At 41.6% G+C, this 19,268-nt stretch overlaps 1 protein-coding gene across 5 annotated transcripts in view; it reads right to left on the bottom strand.

Annotated features, from left to right (window-relative positions):
* SORT1 (sortilin 1) overlaps positions 1–19,268 on the bottom strand; it is an 89,627-nt gene that overhangs the window by 20,391 nt on the left and 49,968 nt on the right. For 3 of the 5 annotated variants that reach the window (XM_073999923.1, XM_005542475.5, XM_065548554.2), the window contains 5 exons: positions 17,044–17,093; positions 15,910–16,040; positions 11,804–11,948; positions 10,525–10,680; positions 6,333–6,439 (listed from right to left, as the gene is read on the bottom strand). In XM_073999923.1, coding sequence (XP_073856024.1) covers positions 6,333–6,439; positions 10,525–10,680; positions 11,804–11,948; positions 15,910–16,040; positions 17,044–17,093 — 589 coding nt within the window. The remainder of the gene's footprint in view (positions 1–6,332; positions 6,440–10,524; positions 10,681–11,803; positions 11,949–15,909; positions 16,041–17,043; positions 17,094–19,268) is intronic. The other 2 variants (XM_073999926.1, XM_015431685.4) reach the window with 1 other exon arrangement.

The raw sequence follows: 19,268 nt of genomic DNA, 5'->3' as shown, positions 1-19,268 counted from the left end.
AATGGACCTAACAGACATATACAGAACACTTAACCCAACAGCAGCAGAATACACATTCTTTTCAAGTGCACAGAGAATATTCTCCAGGATAGGCCACAAAACAAACCTTAACACATATAAGACTGAAATCACCTCAAGTATCTTTTCTTTTTTTTTTTTTGAGACGGTGTCTCACTCTGTCACCCAGGCTGAAGTGCAGTGGTGTGATCTCAGCTCGCTGCAAGCTCTGACTCCTGGGTTCAAGCAATGCTCTGCCTTAGATTCCTGAGTAGCTGGGATTACAGGCACTCACTGCCACACCTGGCTAATTTTTTTGTATTTTCAGTAGAGACCAAGTTGGTCAGGCTGGTCTTGAACTCCTGACCTTGTGATCCACCCACCTTGGCCTCCCAAAGTGCTGGGATTATAGGCGTGAGCCACCATGCCCGGCCTCAATATCTTTTCAACTATGACATAATGAAACTAGAAATCAGTAAAAGGAGGAAAATTGGAAAATTCACATGAATGTGGAAATTGAACAACATATTCCTGAACAACCGAGTCAAAGAAAAGGGAAATCAAAAAATATCTTGAGACAAATGAAAAGGGAAACACAACATACCAAAACTTAAGGGATGCAGCAGAAGCAGTTCTAAGAAGAAAGTTTTTGGTGATACATGTCCATATTAAGAAAAAAGAAAAATCTCAAAAATCTTAACTTTATACTTCAAGGAAATAGAAAAAGAACAAACTAAGCCCAAAGTTAGCAGAAGGGAGGAAATAATAACAGAGCAGAAATAAGTGAAATAGAAGTTAGAAAAAAATATGAAAGATCAATGAAACTTAGATTTGTCTTTTTTTTTTGACAAGATAAAAAAGTGGCAAACTTTTAATTAGAATAAAAAAAAGAGAAGACTCAACTAAAATCAGAAATGTAACAGGAGACATTACAACTGATACTACAGAAAAAACAAAGGATCCTAAGAGACTACTATGAACAATTATACTTCAACAAATTGAATAATCTAGAAAAAATGGATGAATTTCTAGACACATACAGCTTACCAAGACTGTATCATGAAGAAGAAATAGAATATTTGAACATACTAATAAGAGTAAGGAGGCTCAATCAGTAATCAAAAACCTCCCAACAAGAAAAGTTTAGGACCTGATGGATTCAATGGTGAATTCTAGCAAACATTCTTCAAAGAAAAATTAAGACTGATCCTTCTCAAACTATTCCAAAAATTGAAGAGAATGGAACACTTCCAAACTCATTTTATAAGGGTGGTATTACCCTGCTACCAAAACCAGACAAGGACGCTAGAAGAAAACAAAATTACAGATCAATATCTCTGATGAACATAGATGCAAAAATCCTCAACAAAATACTAACAAACTGAATTCAACAGCATGTTAAACAGATTATATACCATGATCAAGTAGGATGTATCCATGGAATGCAAGGATGGTTCAACATATGCAAATCAATAAATGGGATATGCCACATTAACAGAATGAAGGACAGAAATCATATCATCTTGATAGATCCAGAAAAAGCACTTAACAAATTTCAACACTCTTTCATGATAAAAGCTCTCAATAAATTAGGTATAAAAGGGATATACCTCAACATAATAAAGGCTATATGTGACAAGCCCACAGCTAACATCATACTCAAACATTCAAAAGCTAAACCTTTTCCTCCAAGATCAGGAATAAGACAAAGATGCCCATTCTCACCACTTCTGTTCATTATAGTAATGGAAGTCCTAGCCAGAGTAATTAGGCAAGAAAAAGAAATAAAAATAAAAAGCATCCACACCAGAAAGAGGTAAAATTGTCTGTCTCCAGGTGACATGAGCTTATATATAAAAATCCTTAATCTTTAAAGACTCTACCAAAAATCTGTTAAAATAAACAAATTCAAAAAAGTTACAGAATATAAAATCAACATATAAAAATACAATATACACTAACAACAAATTATCCAAAAAAGAAATCAAGAAAATTCCATCTATAGTAGCACAAGAAAAAAACTTAAAAAAAAAAAAAAAAAAAAGAAACTTAGGGACAAATTTAACCAAGGAGGTGAAAGACTAAAAAACTACAAAACATTGATGAAAGAAATTTGACAAAAAAAAAAAAAAAGAAAAAAAAGAAAAATATCCTATGTTCCTGGATTGGAATAATTAATATTGTTAAAATGTCCATACTACCCAAAGTGATCTACAGATTAAACGTAATGCCTATTATTTTGACTGTCTTTTTTTACTATTATATGGTTATAAATAACCCTCTTTCTGTGACAACACAGAACAATCCAAATACATATTAATTAATTCATCAGATGTTTACTGAGTACCTGCTATATTTCAGGCACTGTTTTAGGTACTTAAAGTACATCAAGAACAAAACAACCAGTTGTGGTGGCTCACATCTGTAATCCCAGCTGAGAGGCTGAGGTGGTAGGATCACTTGAGGCCAGGAGTTTGAGACTAGCTTGGGCAACATGGTGAAACCCCATCTCTACCAGAAAGTACCAAAGTTAGACAGGTGTGGTGGTACACACCTGTAGTCCTAGCTACTTGGGAGGCGGGAGGATTGTGTGAGCTCAGGAATTTGAGGCTGCAGTGAGCTATGATTATTCCACTGGACCCCAGCCAGGGTGACAGAGTAAGACTCTGCCTCTTAAAAAAAAATTCCAATGGTATTTTTCACAGAAATAGAAAAAATCCTAAAATTTATATGGAACCACAAAAGACCCTGAATAACCAAAGTAATTGCGAGCAAAAAGAACAAAGCTGGGGGTATCATGCTACCTAATTTCAAAATATACTATAGAGCTATAGTAATCAAAACAGCATGGTACTGGCATTAAAAACACATATAGACCAATGGAACAGAATAGAGAGCACAGAAATAAATCTATGCATTTATTGTTGACTTATCTTTGACAAAGGTGTCAAGAACATACAATGTGAAAAAGACAGCCTCTTAAATAAATGGTGCTGGGAAAACTGAATATCTATATGCAGAAGAATGACTTTCAACCCTTTTCTTTTTTTTTTTTTTTTTGAGACGGAGTCTTGCTCTGTCGCCAGGCTGGAGTGCAGTGGTGCAGTCTCGGCTCACTGCAACCTCCGCCTCCCAGGTTCAAGCAAGTCTCCTGCCTCAGTCTCCCCAGTAGCTGGGGCTACAGGTGCACACCACCACACCCAGCTAATTTTTGTATTTTTAGTAGAAACGGGATTTCACCATTATGGCCAGGATGGTCTCGATCTCTTGACCTCATGATCCGCCTGTCCTGGACTCCCAAAGTGTTGGGATTACAGGCGTGAGCCACCACACCTGGCCTCAATCCTTATTTCATGTCATGTACAAAAATCAACTCAAAATGGATTAGAGACATAAATGTAAGACTTGAAACTGTAAAACTACTAGAAGGATATATAGGGAAAAAAGCTTGACATTCATCTGGGCAATGGCTTTTTGGATATGACCCTAAAAGCACAGGCAACAAAAAACAAAAACAGACAAATGAGACTGCATCAAACTAAAAAGCTTCTGCAGAGCAAAGGAAACCACCAAAAGACAGAAGAGAGACAATACACAGAATGGAAGAAAATATTTGCAAACCATACATCTTATAAGGGGTTAATATCCAAACAAATCAGTAGCAAAAAAACAAATAATCCAACTAAAAAATGGGCAAAGGACTCGTATAGCCATTTATCAAAAGAAGACATTTAAATGGCTAACAGGTATATGAAAAAATGCCCAACATCACTAATGGTAAGGGAAATACAAATAAAAACCACAATGAGATATTATCTCCCCCAAGTTAGAATGGCTATTATCAAAGAGACAAAAGGTAAGTATTGGCAAGGACATGGAAAAAAGGGAACCCTGTACATTGTTGGTGGGAATGTAAACTGGTACAGCCACTATGCAATACAGTAAGAAATTTTCCTAGAAAATGAATAACAGCAGGGCCGGGCATGGTGGTTCAAGCCTGTAATCCCAGTACTTTGGGAGGCGGAGGCAGGTGGATCACGAGGTCAGGAGTTCGAGACCAGCCTGGCCAACATGGTGAAACCCCACCTCTACTAAAGACACAAAAAATTAGCTGGGCATGGTGGCACACGTCTGTAATCTGTCACTCGGGATGCTGAGGTAGGACAATCACCTGAACCCGGGAGGCGGAGGCTGAAGTGAGCCAAGATCATGCCATTGCACTCCAGCCTCAGTGACAGGACAAGACTCTATCTTAAGCAAAAAAAAAAAAAAAAAAAAAAAAAAAAAAGAAAATGAAGGACAGAATTACCAGCAATCCCATTTCTATTCAAGAGAAACAAAATCAGTATGTCCAAAAGATATCTGCGCTCCCATGTCCACTGCAGTATTATTCACAATAGCCAAGATACAGAATCAACCTAAGTGTCCACTGATGGATAAATGGATAAAGAAAATGGAATATTATTCGGCCTTAAAAAAGAAGGAAATCCTGTCATCTGTTGAAAACACAGTGAACCTGGGAGGCATTATATGTTAAGTAAAATAAGCCCAGCACAGACAGACAAATACTGCATGATCTCACTTGTAAGTGGAATGTAAAAATGTCAAGCTCACAGAAGCAGGGAGTAGAATGGTGGCTTTCGGGGGCTTGGTGTATGGGGTGATGAAGGCCAAAGGGTACACAGTTTCAGTTATTCAGGATGAATAAGCTTTAGAGGGAAAATATACATGGTGAATACAGTCTAGAATACTGTATTGTTACTTGAAGTTTGCTAAGAGAATAGATCCTAAGTGTTCTTACCACACACACAAAAGATAATTCTGAGGTGATGCATATGTTAGCTTGACCGTGGTGATCATTTCACAATGTATACATATATCAAAACATCACAGTGTACATTGTAAATATATATACAATTTTTATTTGTCAATTATGCCTCCAGAAAGCTGGGGAAAAAAGAAGTGTATTGTCAGAAACTAGTTGAGGTATGCAGCTGAAAGAAAGTTAGTGCTCTAAAAAAGGTTCAAAATGGTTAAAATAATAAATATTATATTATGTATATTTTATTATGTTTTAAAAAAGAAGAGGTTCAAGCAAACTATTAATGAAGTGAAGAGGAATGATTAGTTCTAACCGGATGGTCACCGAGGGTGGTTAGGATTTCCACTAATCCTAGTCAACTGGGGTTGGGGGAGACAGGCCCAACTTCCCCCAGGAATAGTGTGGGTGTTCAGGCAATGGCAGGGGGTTACAAGGGTGTGTCAGGGATAAGGTGAGCAATGACAATGAAAAGGCGGCAGAGGGCCCACCAGGAGAGAACCTTCACTCACCAGGTCAGGGACAGAGGCCATTCATAGGCCAAGAGAGCCACAATGAGCGCTGGGCAGGGAGAGGCATGGGGAGCCTGCAGGCAGCAAGGCAAACACACAGGCCACTGAACCTGCCCAGGCTTAAGGCGAGGAGGGCAGTGGCTGGGCAGGGCCAAGGCAGACAGATGGGAAACAGGGGTCAGAAGGTCGGGTAGATGCAACAGTGCTTGCGAGTGTAAAGGAGGAGAGTGTGTTGAGGTGGTGCAGGCAGGCACACTTTCTCTCACCATTTAAGGCTCTTAAAACAGAAAACCCCACCTAGAAAAGCAAAGTGTATGTCAGTGATAGGGATACTAAGGAGGGTTTGGGAACTACTGGTACTTGAATTTCTGAAGGAAACTCCAGCTGTCCCCCAAGCTCTCATTCTGTGAGAGTCAGATAAAAACTTATTTTTTTTCCCCTTTTTCCTTGCCTGCCTGTCACTCCTGGCTTTGGATCTCCTGGAGTGACACGTGTGTAGTTCCGGTTCCCAATCTCTCTGCAAGGAGGCCTGCCTTGCGTCCCTGTGCACTAAGCAGGTCACCACCCACTGGCCATGGGAGCCTAGGGAGAGGGAAAAGAAGGCCAGATCCTCTTCCTCTTGTTTCCAACGAGCAAGATTGTGCACTGCTTATGAGTGGCGGAGCTGTGGCTTCTTGCAGAATCTCTAAAGTCTCCCAGCTGCCATGTTGAGCCCTAACTAATTACCAGCCCCTCTGGCCATTGTTTTAACTCAGCAGTTTAGCGAACCACAAATTGTTAGCCCTCAGTTTTGTTCTTTAAAAGACAAATAATCCATAGTATTTTGACCTTTCCTCAGTTCTTACTTCCCAAATTCTAAGTTAATTTCATTACTCTCATCTCAAACTTTCCATCTTATTCTGAGGACCCTAATCAAGTATGAAACTTCATCATCCAAAAGCCTGGCACGGATCAGAGCAAAACGGAAAGGCTGCTGTGCTCTGCACACATTAGAGTAAACAAACCTCATTCTTGTTTTTTGCTGTAGCATCACATTCACTGTTTTCAGGCTTCCTCAGGTGCTTCCACCTTCCTCCTTGGTCAAAAGTGATCATGGTCTGGATAGAATTATCTGAATGGGAAGAGAACGACATTAAGCCTGATACACTGGAAGTACCTAATTAGATTCAGTTTATCATTGCATAACTCTCTCCTGAGACCATATAGCCCCTGGAGTACGACAAGCTTGTAACACCTCACAAAACAGCTCATTGTTGGTGAGTAATGAAGCAGCACTTTAAATATGATATTTGAGGCCAGGTGGAGTGGCTCACACCTGTAATCCCAGCACTTTGGGATCACCTGAGGTCTGGAGTTTGCGATCAGCCTGGCCAACATGGTGAAACCCCGACTCTACCAAAAATACAAAAAGTTAGCCAGGCATGGTGGCGGGGGCCTGTAATCCCAACTACTCGGGAGGCTGGGACAGGAGAATCACTTGAACCTGGGAGGTGGAGGTTGCAGGGAGCCAAAATCACGCCATTGCACTCCAGCCTGAGCAATGAGAGTGAAACTCTGTTTCAAAAAAATAAAAAAAAAAACATATTTGAAGAAGGTGTCCCACCTGAACAGGACCCAACTGATTCCACAAATTATCTAGGACTGATATTCTTTGAAAAAGATACTTTTTAACTCCTTACCAACATGAACAGGCTGATGTCCATTCTCCTTCCCTGTTTGCTTGCCTGGGAAGTAAAGTCTACCATAGGAAGGCATCCTAACGTTTATTCAGACAAGGCCATGACACTAGGCTTGTTTCAGGGACTCTTGAGATTCAGTAAGTGCGCATAGTTCCAGGTTAATAACTCTGAATTATTGTCTCTCTACTACTCCATATCCTATTTTTCTTATACCTTTCTTTTTTCCCTTGTCTCTTCCCTATTCTTATTTTCAATGATATAAACTGTTGCAGGTTTTAAATTCAGAGATAATATCCTTTGAGTTTTCCTTTATTTTTATTTATTTATTTATTTATTTATATATCTACTTATTTATTGAGACAGAGTTTCACTCTTGTTGCCCAGGCTGGAGTGCAATGGCGGGATCTCAGCTCACTGCAACCTCCACCTCCTGGGTTCAAGCAATTCTCCTGCTTCAGCCTCTCGAGTAGCTGGGATTACAGGCACCTGCCACCCGGATAATGTTTGGTATTTTTAGTAGAGACGGGATTTCACCATGTTGGTCAGGCTGGTCTCCAACTTCCGACCTCAGGTGATCCACCCGCCTTGGCCTCCCAGAGTGTTGGGATTACAGGTGTGAGCCACCGCGCCTGGGCTCCTTTGAGTTTTCTAGGAAAAAGCAAATGAGAAAGCAAATGAAGGAGAATTAGTTTATTCAACAAACATTTACTGAGTGCCTACTATGTGAAAATTCTTTTTTTTCTGAGACAGAGTCTTGCTCTATCACTCAGGCTGGAGTGCAGTGGCATCATCTCGGCTCACTGCAACCTCCGCCTCCCGGATTCAAGCAATTCTCCTGCCTTAGCCTCCCGAGTAGCTGGGACTACAGGTGCGTGCCACCAGGCCCGGCTAATTTGTATTTTTAGTACAGATGGGGTTTCACCATATTGGCCAGGCTGGTCTCAAATTCCTGACCTCAAGTGATCCACTCACTTTGCTCTCCCAAAGTGCTAGGATTACAGGCATGAGCCACTGTCCCCAGTGTGAAAACTTTTGTAAGCCTTTGGGAATATATCAGTGAACAAAATAGACAAAAAAGATATTGTGAAAAATACATTCCAATAGGGCCAGACAAGCACCAGACATAGTAAATAAGTAAATTATGTAGTATGCTAGAAAATAAGCACTATGGAAAAAACTTGCGCAGCTAAAGGTGGATTGATAGTGTGTGTGTGAGGAGGGGAGGGCAAACTGGAATTTAAAATAGGATAGTCAGGGAAGGTCTCATTCAAAAAGTAATACATGAGTACAGACATATCAGCCTTGCAGGTACCTGGAGAAACAGAGGGAACTGTCTGTGCAAACTCTAATTCGTGCATGTGCATGTGTACCTGGTGTGTTAAGAACTGGCAGGTGGACAGTGTGATGAGGGTAGGGCAGATAGAAAGAGAAGAGCTGGAGGTGAGTCAGGGAGGAAACCAGGAGCCACATCTCCAGGACCTTGTAGGCCACTGCCAGGACTTTACAAAATAAAAACAGCCCCTACCTCCTACTGAAAAATAAATACATAAATAAAATGACACATTAAGAGTCTTTGTACTTGAGACTAATGTGTTTATTTGTATAACTGGCCTAAGGAAAGGTGAGCTCTGTAGAGCCAATGAGTAGAACACAAGAAGAACCCTGGTTGGCCATCGCTATGCACCCTTAACAAGAGGAAGAGCAGGAAGTGGGTTAAATTCAGGCTTATTCTCGTAGGCCTACATCTCCCAATACAGAAGACTCATTTTATAACCTAAGCAACACAGACTCAAAACATCTTCTTTTCTACTTGCCATTGCTCTTCTCACTCCTAGTTCTATTTACCATAACTTATTTAAAACAGGGAGCCAGAATTTGCATGGGCTTGGTCTGTCCCTGCTAGACTCTCCTCCTGATCCCTCCTCCCCTGGCATCACCCAATGTCTCACCACCACCAGGCCAAACCCTCCTGCGACTCTGATACTTTGCATGTGTAGCTCCTTCAGCTGAAAATGCCCTTCCCTCCCCATTCCTGCCTATCATACTTCAGGCTCGGTCTTAAATGTTTTTAAAGTGTGTTCATTGTATGGTTTTGAGTGCAAGGCTGTCCAGTCGTTTATTCATAGGCTCATTCAGCAAGTATTACTGAACATCTACTATGTGCAAAAATTGTCATAAGCACCAGAGGAGCATCAGTGAACACAACTTTAAAAATCACTGCCATTCATAGGACTCAAACAGAAGCTTCTTCAAAGAAGATATTCACACGGCCAACAAGCACATAAAAAGTTGTTCAACATCATTAGTCATTAGAGAAATGCAAAAAGAAACTATAAACGAGATACTACCTCACTCCCATTAGGATTGCTTTTACAAAAATAACAGAATATAATGTTTGCAATAAAGTAGGGAAATTGGAATACTTTTGTATTGCATGTAAAATGGTACAACCACATGGAAAACCCATTGGTATTTCCTCCGAAAGAGAAACATGGAATTATCATGTGATCTTGCTATTTCACTCCTACATATATCCCCAAAGGAATTGAAAGCATTGACTTAAACAGTTACATGTATAACAATGTTCATGGCAGCATTCAGTATTCATAAGAGCTGAAAATGGAAAGAGCCTAAGTGTCCATCAATGGAGGAATGAAAAATAGGCTGGGCATAGTGGTTCATGCCTGGAATCCCAGCACTTTGGGAAGCCAAGGCGGGCAGATCACCTGAGGTCAGGAGTTCGAGACCAGCCTGGCTAACATGGTGAAACCCCATCTCTACTAAAAATACAACAATTAGCTGGGTGTGGTGGCACACACCTGTAATCCCAGCTACTTGGGAGGCTGAGGCATGAGAATTGCTTGAACTTGGGAGACTGAGGTTGCAATGAGCTGAGATCAAGCCACTGCATTCTGGTCTGGGCAATAGAGCAAGACTCCATCTCCAAAACAAAAACAAAAACAAAAACAAAACAAAAGGTGTTATATTCAAACAAAGGAATATATCTATTCTAGCCTTAAAAAGCAATAAGTGAAATTCTAAAACATGCTGCAATATGGCTGAACTTTGACACAATATGCAAAGTGAAAGAAGCCAGACATACAACCAATAGTGTATGATTCTGCTTACATGAGCTACCTAGAATAGGCAAATTCATTGAGACATAAAATAGAATGTTGGTTACCAGAGCTGGACGACTGGGTGGGGACGAGGAGTGGTTGTGCACCTGGTGCAATTTCTATTTGGGATGATGAAAAAGCTCTGGAAATAGGGGTGATGGTTGTACAACATTGTGACTATGCTTAATGCTACTGAACAGTACCCTATACAATGTTAAAAACTGCAAATTTTGTTATACATATGTTGCCACAATAAAAAAAAAAGGAAACAAAAAAATGTACATGGGTAGGCTTGTTGGCTTGGCAAGCAACACTACTAGAGGACAGGTTCCCCGAAGCCTCAAGTCCTACCACATGCAACTGAAGGCACGGTGCACCACCGGGATGCTGAGACTCACCTTCAGAGAGCACGCTTGTTATGTAGACGCCGCGGAGGGAGGTCACATTGGTAAAGTCTGTCTCTCCGCCTGTGGTAGTGTAGAGATGTCGGTCCAAAGACTTGGAATAGACAATGCCTCGATCATCTGAGGTAAAGATTGTGCCAAACCCAGTGTCTGAAATAGGCAAACAAACAAAAATACTAAGTCTTGGGTGGAACCAAAGAGAAAAACAATAGTCTAACCACACACATGATTGTCTGCCTGACCAAACACAGCAGCCAACTGTGTCTCTTCACGATGAAGACTCAGACCTGAGAATTAATCAAGGTTTGATACTCAAGATTTTTATGCCCATCTTTAATTCTAGTACCCAGCTTAGTGCCTGGAATATGGCAGATGCTGAGTTTGTTGAATAAATTAATCAGATGCTACAGAAAAACTCTTCCCAGATATATTTTGGTGGGAGAGGCCGTGTGTTTAGTTTACACTTTTTAAATCTTTACACTCTAGAACAATGCTTCTCAAACTATCTGTAGTGAAGGATCAATTTGTAAGATTTCCAATATGTCACAAACTGATGCTTTTGTAAAACATAATAAAAACTAATCAGTAGATATAAGCCCCTAATTTTCTTTTTTTGAGACAGAGTCTCACTCTGTTGCCCAGGCTGGAGTGCAGTGGCACAATCTCCGCTCACTGCAACCTCCGCCTCCCAGCTTCACGCCATTCTCCCGCCTCAGCCTCCTGAGTAGCTGCGACTATAGGAGCCCACCACCATTCCCGGCTAATTTCTGGTATTTTTTAAAGTAGAGATGGGGTTTCACTGTGTTAGCCAGAATGGTCTCGATCTCCTGACTCACAATCTGCATGCCTCAGCCTCCCAAAGTGCTGGGATTGCAGGCGTGAGCCACCACACCCAGCCATAAGCCCCTAATTTTTTATCATTAGATCCAACAGACATAAAATTGCTTTGTCGAAAGGCTAGAAGAGTTTCCAAACTCTTGCTCTCAATTTCTGTACTTACCTGGTAACAGAGAGTTTGTAAATCAGTACCAGTCTGGCTGACCATTCTTTGAGCAGCTCTGCTCTAGAACACCTAAACATACACACAAGCTACCTTAGAGTACGAAAACAAGTGGCATTTTTAACAGGGGCTACAGATTATCTCTAGGACAGAATAATCAGTAAGGCACTAATAAATTTCTAGGGGTAAGAGGAAACTCGACATGTAAAAAGAAAAGCTGCTCAAAGCTTACATCTCTATGCTTTTAAGGGTAAGCCACTAAAAAGCTCTCACCTCCAGGTTCATCTACATGCATGAATACCATGTCATCATTTGCTGCCAGAATAGAATAAAACTGTTCCTGTCCCACAGAGGGTAGCTGGGCCATGCTCCACGTGTCCCCTTGATCTGTTGAAACGTGGATCCTTCTTGTTGTATCCTAGAACAGATGTCAGTATTTATCTTTCTAATTTTCAGCCAAGATGTCATGTGCAGGGACATGAACAAGAATGTTTTAAATAATTACTATTATCCATTTCTCCACTGGGTACAATTGCTATGAATGAAAGGTCACAGTACCAATTACCAAAGCAATTTCTAGCCTCTAGCAAAGTTCTAGGTAAAGGAACAATCCATTCTATTTTAAGTAAGGCTATCTTGGCTTTCTCTTTGAATTCTTCATTCTGATGAGGCCCTGTAAGTCTGTATAGTCTTTGTCTCTGATAGTCCATCTCCTTCAGTAGAGCTAAGGATTTGATGGGAACATCTTTAGGTTGGCTTTATAGCCATTTGCATACACTCACTCAGATAATTCATTTTTTTCATTTTTTTTTTTTTTTTGAGACGCAGTCTCGCTGTATCGCCCAGGCTGGAGTGCAGTGGCGCGATCTTGCGTCACTGCAAGCTCTGCTTCCTGGGTTCATGCCATTCTCCTGCCTCAGCCTCCCGAGTAGCTGGGACTACAGGTGCCTGCCACCACGCCCGGCTAATTTTTTGTATTTTTAGTAGAGACTGGGTTTCACCGTGTTAGCCAGGATGGTCTCGATCTCCTGATCTCGTGATCTGCCTGCCTCGGCCTTCCAAAGGCCTTCCAAAGTGTGGGGATTACAGGCGTGAGCCACAGCGCCCGGCCGGATAATTCTTAAAATGATGACTACTGCATAAAAGTTTGGTCCCTTTCATACAGTCCTTGCATAATTCAAAGAATTATATAATTAAGGGTCTAGAAAATAGAGATGAAACCCATATTTGGGAGATCACAAGGGAAGTCAAGATGTAACACGCCTTCTCTCTAAGGAAGTCTCTCAGAATAGCCAGGATGAAGGAACAGGCATGGGCTGGAAAGAGGCCAAGGAGAGTCAAAAATTACTATAAGGAAACTGATCAGGGAGTATTTGGCTGGCAAAAGGAGTCTGTTAAGAAAGCAATTAAAACTTAACTCTCTGATAAATAGCTTAAAATCGCTACTAGATACAGTTAGCCTGGGCATAAGAATTAATGTCAGTGTTTCCTTAGGTTAAATACTCTTTAAAGTTCAGTGATAAGTAGATTTAACTTATTCAACTTATACCAAGATGTCTCATTACGTTGAATCTTATTCTCATTGCTGTAGGTAGAAACCAGAGTTCAAAAGCACATCGCAAAATTTTAATTCTGTAGACAGAATTATACCATATATGCAGTACAGCATAGGAGGCTACCTCTGGAATTTGAGTCTGATTTCCAGCAGGATTCCACTATTGTTGACCCTAAGTAAGTTACTCAATTTCCTCACCTATAAAACCGAGATAATACTATTAGCTCACAGGGTTGTTGGGAGGATATTACAAAATGGCTCGGGAGAGTTATCTGTACTTATTGCCTACTTCTTCATCTCTAGTTCTCACTGAAGTCACTCCAATCAGCCTTTTAAATTCCAATGAAGTGCTTTTGTGAAAGTCACTAACAACCTCCACTTCGCCAACTCCAGTGGATTGTTCTCAGAATGCACCTAACGCAATGGTCCTGATTTCCCTTTCCCTCCCTTGCTCCTCCCTTTCAGTCTTCTCTGCTGGATTCTTCTCTTTCCAACTTTCTGTTGTGGGTGCTTCAGGGCTTGCTCAGTCCTCTCACCTCTTTGCTACCTACTTACTCCTCCAGAAGATATCATCTAGTCACATGGCTTCAAATATCATAGCAATTAGGGAGATTCATATACCCAGATGCTCACTTGACATCTGCATTCAGATATCTAATAGGTGTCTCATATGCAGAACTGAATGCTTTTTTTGTTTTTTTGAGACAGAGTCTCACTCTGTTGCCCAGGCTGGAGTGCAGTGGCATGATCCTGGCTCACTGCAACCTCTGCCTCCAGAGTTCAAGTGATTCTCATGCCTCAGCTTCCCGAGTACCTGGGATTACAGGCACGCGCCACCACACCTGGCTAGTTTTTTATATTTTTCAGTAGAGACAGGGTTTCACCATGTTGGCCAGGCTGCTCTCAAACTCCTGACTTCAAGTGATCTGCCCGCCTTGGCCTCCTAAAGGGCTGGGATTACAGGCATGAGCCACCGTGCCTGGTCCAAAACTGAATTCTTGATTTTTCTCCCACAACCTACTCCTCCTGCAGTCTTTGCCATCCTAGAAAATGGCACCACCACTCAGGTGCTCAGGATAAAAACTCTTAAAGGTACCCTTAATTTTGCTAATTCTCTCACAACCCACATCAAATCCATCAGCAAGTCCTACTAGCAATATGTTTAAAAATATATCCACAGTCTCACCACCTGCCCTCTCACCCACTGCCAAGAGCCTGGCCAAGCTACCACCTCCCCAGCTTGGACTCCTGAGAGAGCTCCTGGCACTCCTGCTGCTTCCACGCATGCCCCTGTCAGGCTGTTCTGCTCACACCTATTCTTCAAAAGAGAAGACAAATCCCAGCATTCCCCTGCTCACAACCCTCTCATAGTTCCCAACACAGGAGGAGTAAGGCCCACATCCTAATTGTGACCTACGAAGGCTGCATAAGGTCTGGTCAGGCCCCCTCTGGCCCCACTTTGGACTGTTATTCTCTGTGCTTCCTCCATACTGCCCTTCTCCCCTTTGCTTGGATTGACTGGGCACGCTCCAGCCTGAGGGTCTCTGCATTGGCTGTGCCTCATCCTACTCTCCTCCGAGATGGCCACATGGTCATGTCCTTGTTTTACTTAGGTCTCAGAGAGCCCATCCTAAACACCCTGTCTAAAAGAGCACTGACTCTTGACACTTTGTTTTCTTACTGTTTTAGATTTCTTCACGGCTTTAATTACCTGATACACACACACACACACACACACACACACACACACACACAGACTCATATTCATTTATGAGACAGGGTCTTGTACTGTCACCCAGGCTGGAGTGCAGTGGCATGATCACAGCTCACTGCAGCCTCAACCTCCCCAGGCTCAGGAGATCCTCCCGCCTCAGCTTCCCAAGTGGCTGAGACTACAGGCACACGCCACCATTCCCGGCTAATTTTCCTATATTTTGTAGAGACAGGGTTTTGTCATGTTGCCCAGGCTGGTCTTGAACTCCTGGCCTCAAGGGATCCACCTGCCTCAGCCTCCCAAAGTCCTGAGATTACAGGCATGAGCCACCACCCCCAGCCTTCATATTTATTTTTTGAGTATTTATTTTCCCCCTTAAATATAAGTTCTGAGAGCAGGAAATTTATCTGTTTTGTTCACTGCCATATTCCTGGGACTTAGAATAGTACCTAGCATATAGTAGGCACTCAATAAATTAATGTTATCTAATTGTATCTTTATTTTTGGATAATGAGCAAGAGATTGCTTTCTACAGATGTCCATGTCTGAGTAATGCCCAAACCCTGGATCAAAATATCCTGGCCAGGCGCGGTGGCTCACGCCTATAATCCCAGCACTTTGGGAGGCCAAGGCAGGGGGAATCACCTGAGCTCAGGAGTTCAAGACCAGCCTGGCCAACATGGTGAAATCCCATCTCTACTAAAAATACAAAAATTATCCCGGTGTGGTGGCGCACACTTTTAGTCTCGCTTACTTGGGAGGTTGAGGCAGGTGAATTGCTTTAATCTGGGAGGTGGAGGTTGCAGTGAGCCGAGATCGCATCACTGCACTCCAGTCTGGGCAACAGAGCAAGACTCTGCTTCAAGAAGAAAAAAAAAAAAAAAATTCCCAGAAAAGATACCAGAATTCACGTGGTGACTGAAGGCCAAATTGCAGAGTAGCCTATCAGATTCAATCAGCCTCTGCAAAAAGAATCACCCCTAACACTTACAGTGGCACTAAATATAGCAAAAAGACAAGAAACTCTGTCAGTGCCAAGTAATAAGGAGAATCTATAGGAGAGATATTTGCAGAAATATCAGACCCCAAAGGGAACAAGGCAATACCTACCTTATCAGCCATCACAGAGGCAAAAAGGAAACGTCCCCCAAGACCAAATGAGTAGATTTTCACGCCAATAGTTTTGAAGCTTTTTCCCAAGTCTAAAGTTCTCCATAATTCCAGAGCCCCAAGGTCAGCTTCTTAAACAAGACAAAATATTAATTAAAATTTCACTTACTGGTGAGCCTAGTTCAAAGCAGTTGTTTTAGAATCAGTCTTAATTTTATAGCTAAACCATTTTAAATACTATGCATGTTAATCAAGTGACAACATAAAATGTGATACAGCATTAGATTTAGGAAATTCATATTTGTGTTTTATTTTATACATTTCAGATTTTTGCTCGATGGAAAGGTAAGAGATTACTTAATTCCAATACAGTGTTTCATGAAAACATCAAAGCCACAGCATGCTGCTTTACTTTCTTCATGGCACAGTTTAGAATTATCTTATCCCATTTTAAATTGTCGAGTTTTCTTTTCTTTTAAGAGCTGGGGGTCTTGCCACATTGCCCAAGCTGTCCTTGAACTTCTGGGCTCAAGCCAGCCTGCTGTCCCAGCCTCCCAAGTAGCTGGGACTACAGGCATGCAACCATCATGCCCAGCTTGAGTTTTGGTTTTCTTGTTTATCATCCAACACCCCTACTTGAATTTACATTCCATGAGGGCAGGCCTTGGGTGTTTTGTTCTCTCCATCCTTAGAATAGTGTTTAGCATATGAGCAGGTGCTCAAATATCTGTTGAAATATGAGTAAATGATAGATTTTGCTTTCTGTTTTGAAATTGTGTCATCATTTGGGAAGCCAGTTGCTTCTACAAGCAAACACAAACACAACCCATGCTTTCCTGTAGAAATAACTATGCATTTCAATTTGCTGTTGTCTGTAGCATAATATTTGCTTTACATAAATACATGGCTAAGATTAAATATTGCCTCTATGTATAGCCTATATTTTTACTTGATCTGGATAGTGTAGTAATTTGGTTTTATTTTTAAGATTTTAATAATCACTAACAGCTTTCTTTAGCTATTACAATTTCAGGAGAATAGAAGGATATTTTATGTTTCTACCTTGCACAATCCAGAAAATTCTACCACGAATGGACAACAGGACACTATTTTCTGGGACTAAAATATACTTACTGCAGGAGCCATTTGCATAGGTGGTAAAGAAGATGGTGTTGTCTGATCCCCTACAATGAGGCAAAAACGGGGAAAAGAAATGGTTTAAGACTGCTGAAGGACTGTGTTGACCTTACTCACAAACTTCCTAGCAGGTCTAACAAGCTTCATTCACAGGTACCAACAAGCACCGCTTCTCAGGTGCTGAGCCCTAGTCCTTCACAGCTCTGCCCGTCAAGCTCCCCACTGCCCAGCCCACGTGTTCTCTATAGTCTACCACTTCTTTAAGTGAACTCTTTCAGGCAGTCATGCTTGTCTATTCACCCTCTCCACATATGCCTCTGACATTTTTGATCGTCACAACTGGGCGGTGGGTTGGGGAGTTGTTACTGGCATCTAGCGGGTAGAGGCCAGGGATGCTGTTACATATTTATGATGCACAGGATGGTCCTACATGATAAGGAATTCTTTGATCCAAAATGTCATTAGTGCTGAGGTTGAGAAACTCTGTTTTAGAGCAGCTGGCATGCATTTGCCTACTGTTTCTTATTTTACTTGCATAGTATGTGCCTTACCTTTCCTACTATATAAATTAGCTTCTTCAGGGCAGGTACTATGCTTTGCTGTTTCCCTTCAGAATCAAGTTCAATGCTTTGTATGAGCTAAATAATTTAGTTCTTCCATCTCAAATAGACAACTAGGTCAGTGGTTGAATTATTTAAAATGTAACCTGGAAAGGGAGTTTGCAGGGAACTAGATTCAGACCCTCCCGGCACTTACTGGATTACAACCAAAAAAAGGTGTTGGTTTTGAGAATGTTCTTTCAGAACTTTAGGTTGTAAATTCCTAGAAACTAGAGATCTAAAAAGGTGAGTAAACAGCAGCAGCCTGGTTATTCATATTTAGACACTAAACAAAAAAAAGTTACAAAAGTAAAAATCTTGCATAGGATACACAACAAAATACTCTTTTAAAATAACTTTTTAGTTTTAAAGATAAGGTTGTGCTTGTTTATTTAAGTGATGGAGTCTTGCTCTGTCACCTAGTTTGGAGTGCAGCGGGGCAATCACAGCTCACTGCAGCCTCGAACTCCTCGGCTCAAGTGATCCTCCCACCTCATTCTTTTGAGTAACGAGAACTACAGGAGTGCACCACCATGCTTGGCTTTTTTTTTTCTTTTTATTAATTTTTTATAGAGATGGGGTCTCACTATGTTGCCCAGGCGGGTCTTGAATTCCTGGTCTCAAGCGATCCTTCCATCTCAGCCTCCTAAAGTGCTTGGATTATGGGTATGAGCTACTGCATGTGGCTAAATATGAGTTTTAATGATTAAAATTTAACAAAAATTAGCCAGGTGTATGCCTGTAGTTCCAGCTGCTGGGAAGGCTGAAGTGCGAGGATCACTTGAGCCCAGGAGGCAGAGGCTGCAGGAAGCAGAGATCGTGCCACTACATCCCAGCCTGGGTGACAGAGCCAGGCCTTATCTAAAAAAAAAAAAAAAATTACTGAAGTCTTACTTACACATGACCTACATGTTTTAGTTCCATCAGGAGTGAAACAATTTAACTTAGTTATCTTAAAAATTACTTCCGCCTGGTGCAGTGGCTCACGCCCTGTAATCCCAGCACTTTGGGAGGCTGAGGTGAGCAGATCATGAGGTCAGGAGTTTGAGACCAGCTTGGCCAACATGGTGAAACCCCATCTCTACTACAGGGTGTGGTGGCGCACGCCAGTAATCCCAGCTACTCAGGAGGCTGAGGCAGGAGAATCACTTGAACCTGGGAGGTGGAGACTGCAGTGAGCCGAGACTGCACCACTGCACCCCAACCTGGGCAACAGAGTAAGACACTGTCTCAAAAAAAAAAAAATTACTTCCTTCCTGATAAAACTGTATAAGGTACAAATACAATTCATTAGAATACATAAAATGAAAGCAAATGTGGCATGTGTACCAGAGTGGTGCTATAAAAACCTCATTAAAAAAACATTTCTGGGGCTAGGCATGGTGGCCTATAGCTATAATCCCAGTACTTTGGGAGGTTCTGAGGAGGAAGGATTGTTTGAACACAGAAGTTTGAGACCAGCCTGGGCAACACAGTGAGACCCCCCCACATCTCCACAAAATAAAAATACAAAAATTAGCTAGGCATGGTGGCACATGCCTGTAGTCCCAACTACTTGGGAGCCTGAGGGAGAAGGATCACTTAAGTCCAGGAGGTGAAGGCTGTGATAAGCCACGACTGTGC

This window comes from Macaca fascicularis, chromosome 1, assembly GCF_037993035.2.
Source record: "Macaca fascicularis isolate 582-1 chromosome 1, T2T-MFA8v1.1".
NCBI classification, from domain to species: Eukaryota; Metazoa; Chordata; class Mammalia; order Primates; family Cercopithecidae; genus Macaca; species Macaca fascicularis.
The sequence above is the reverse complement of the archived record's forward strand: the minus strand, read 5'-3'. Positions and strand labels throughout refer to the sequence as shown.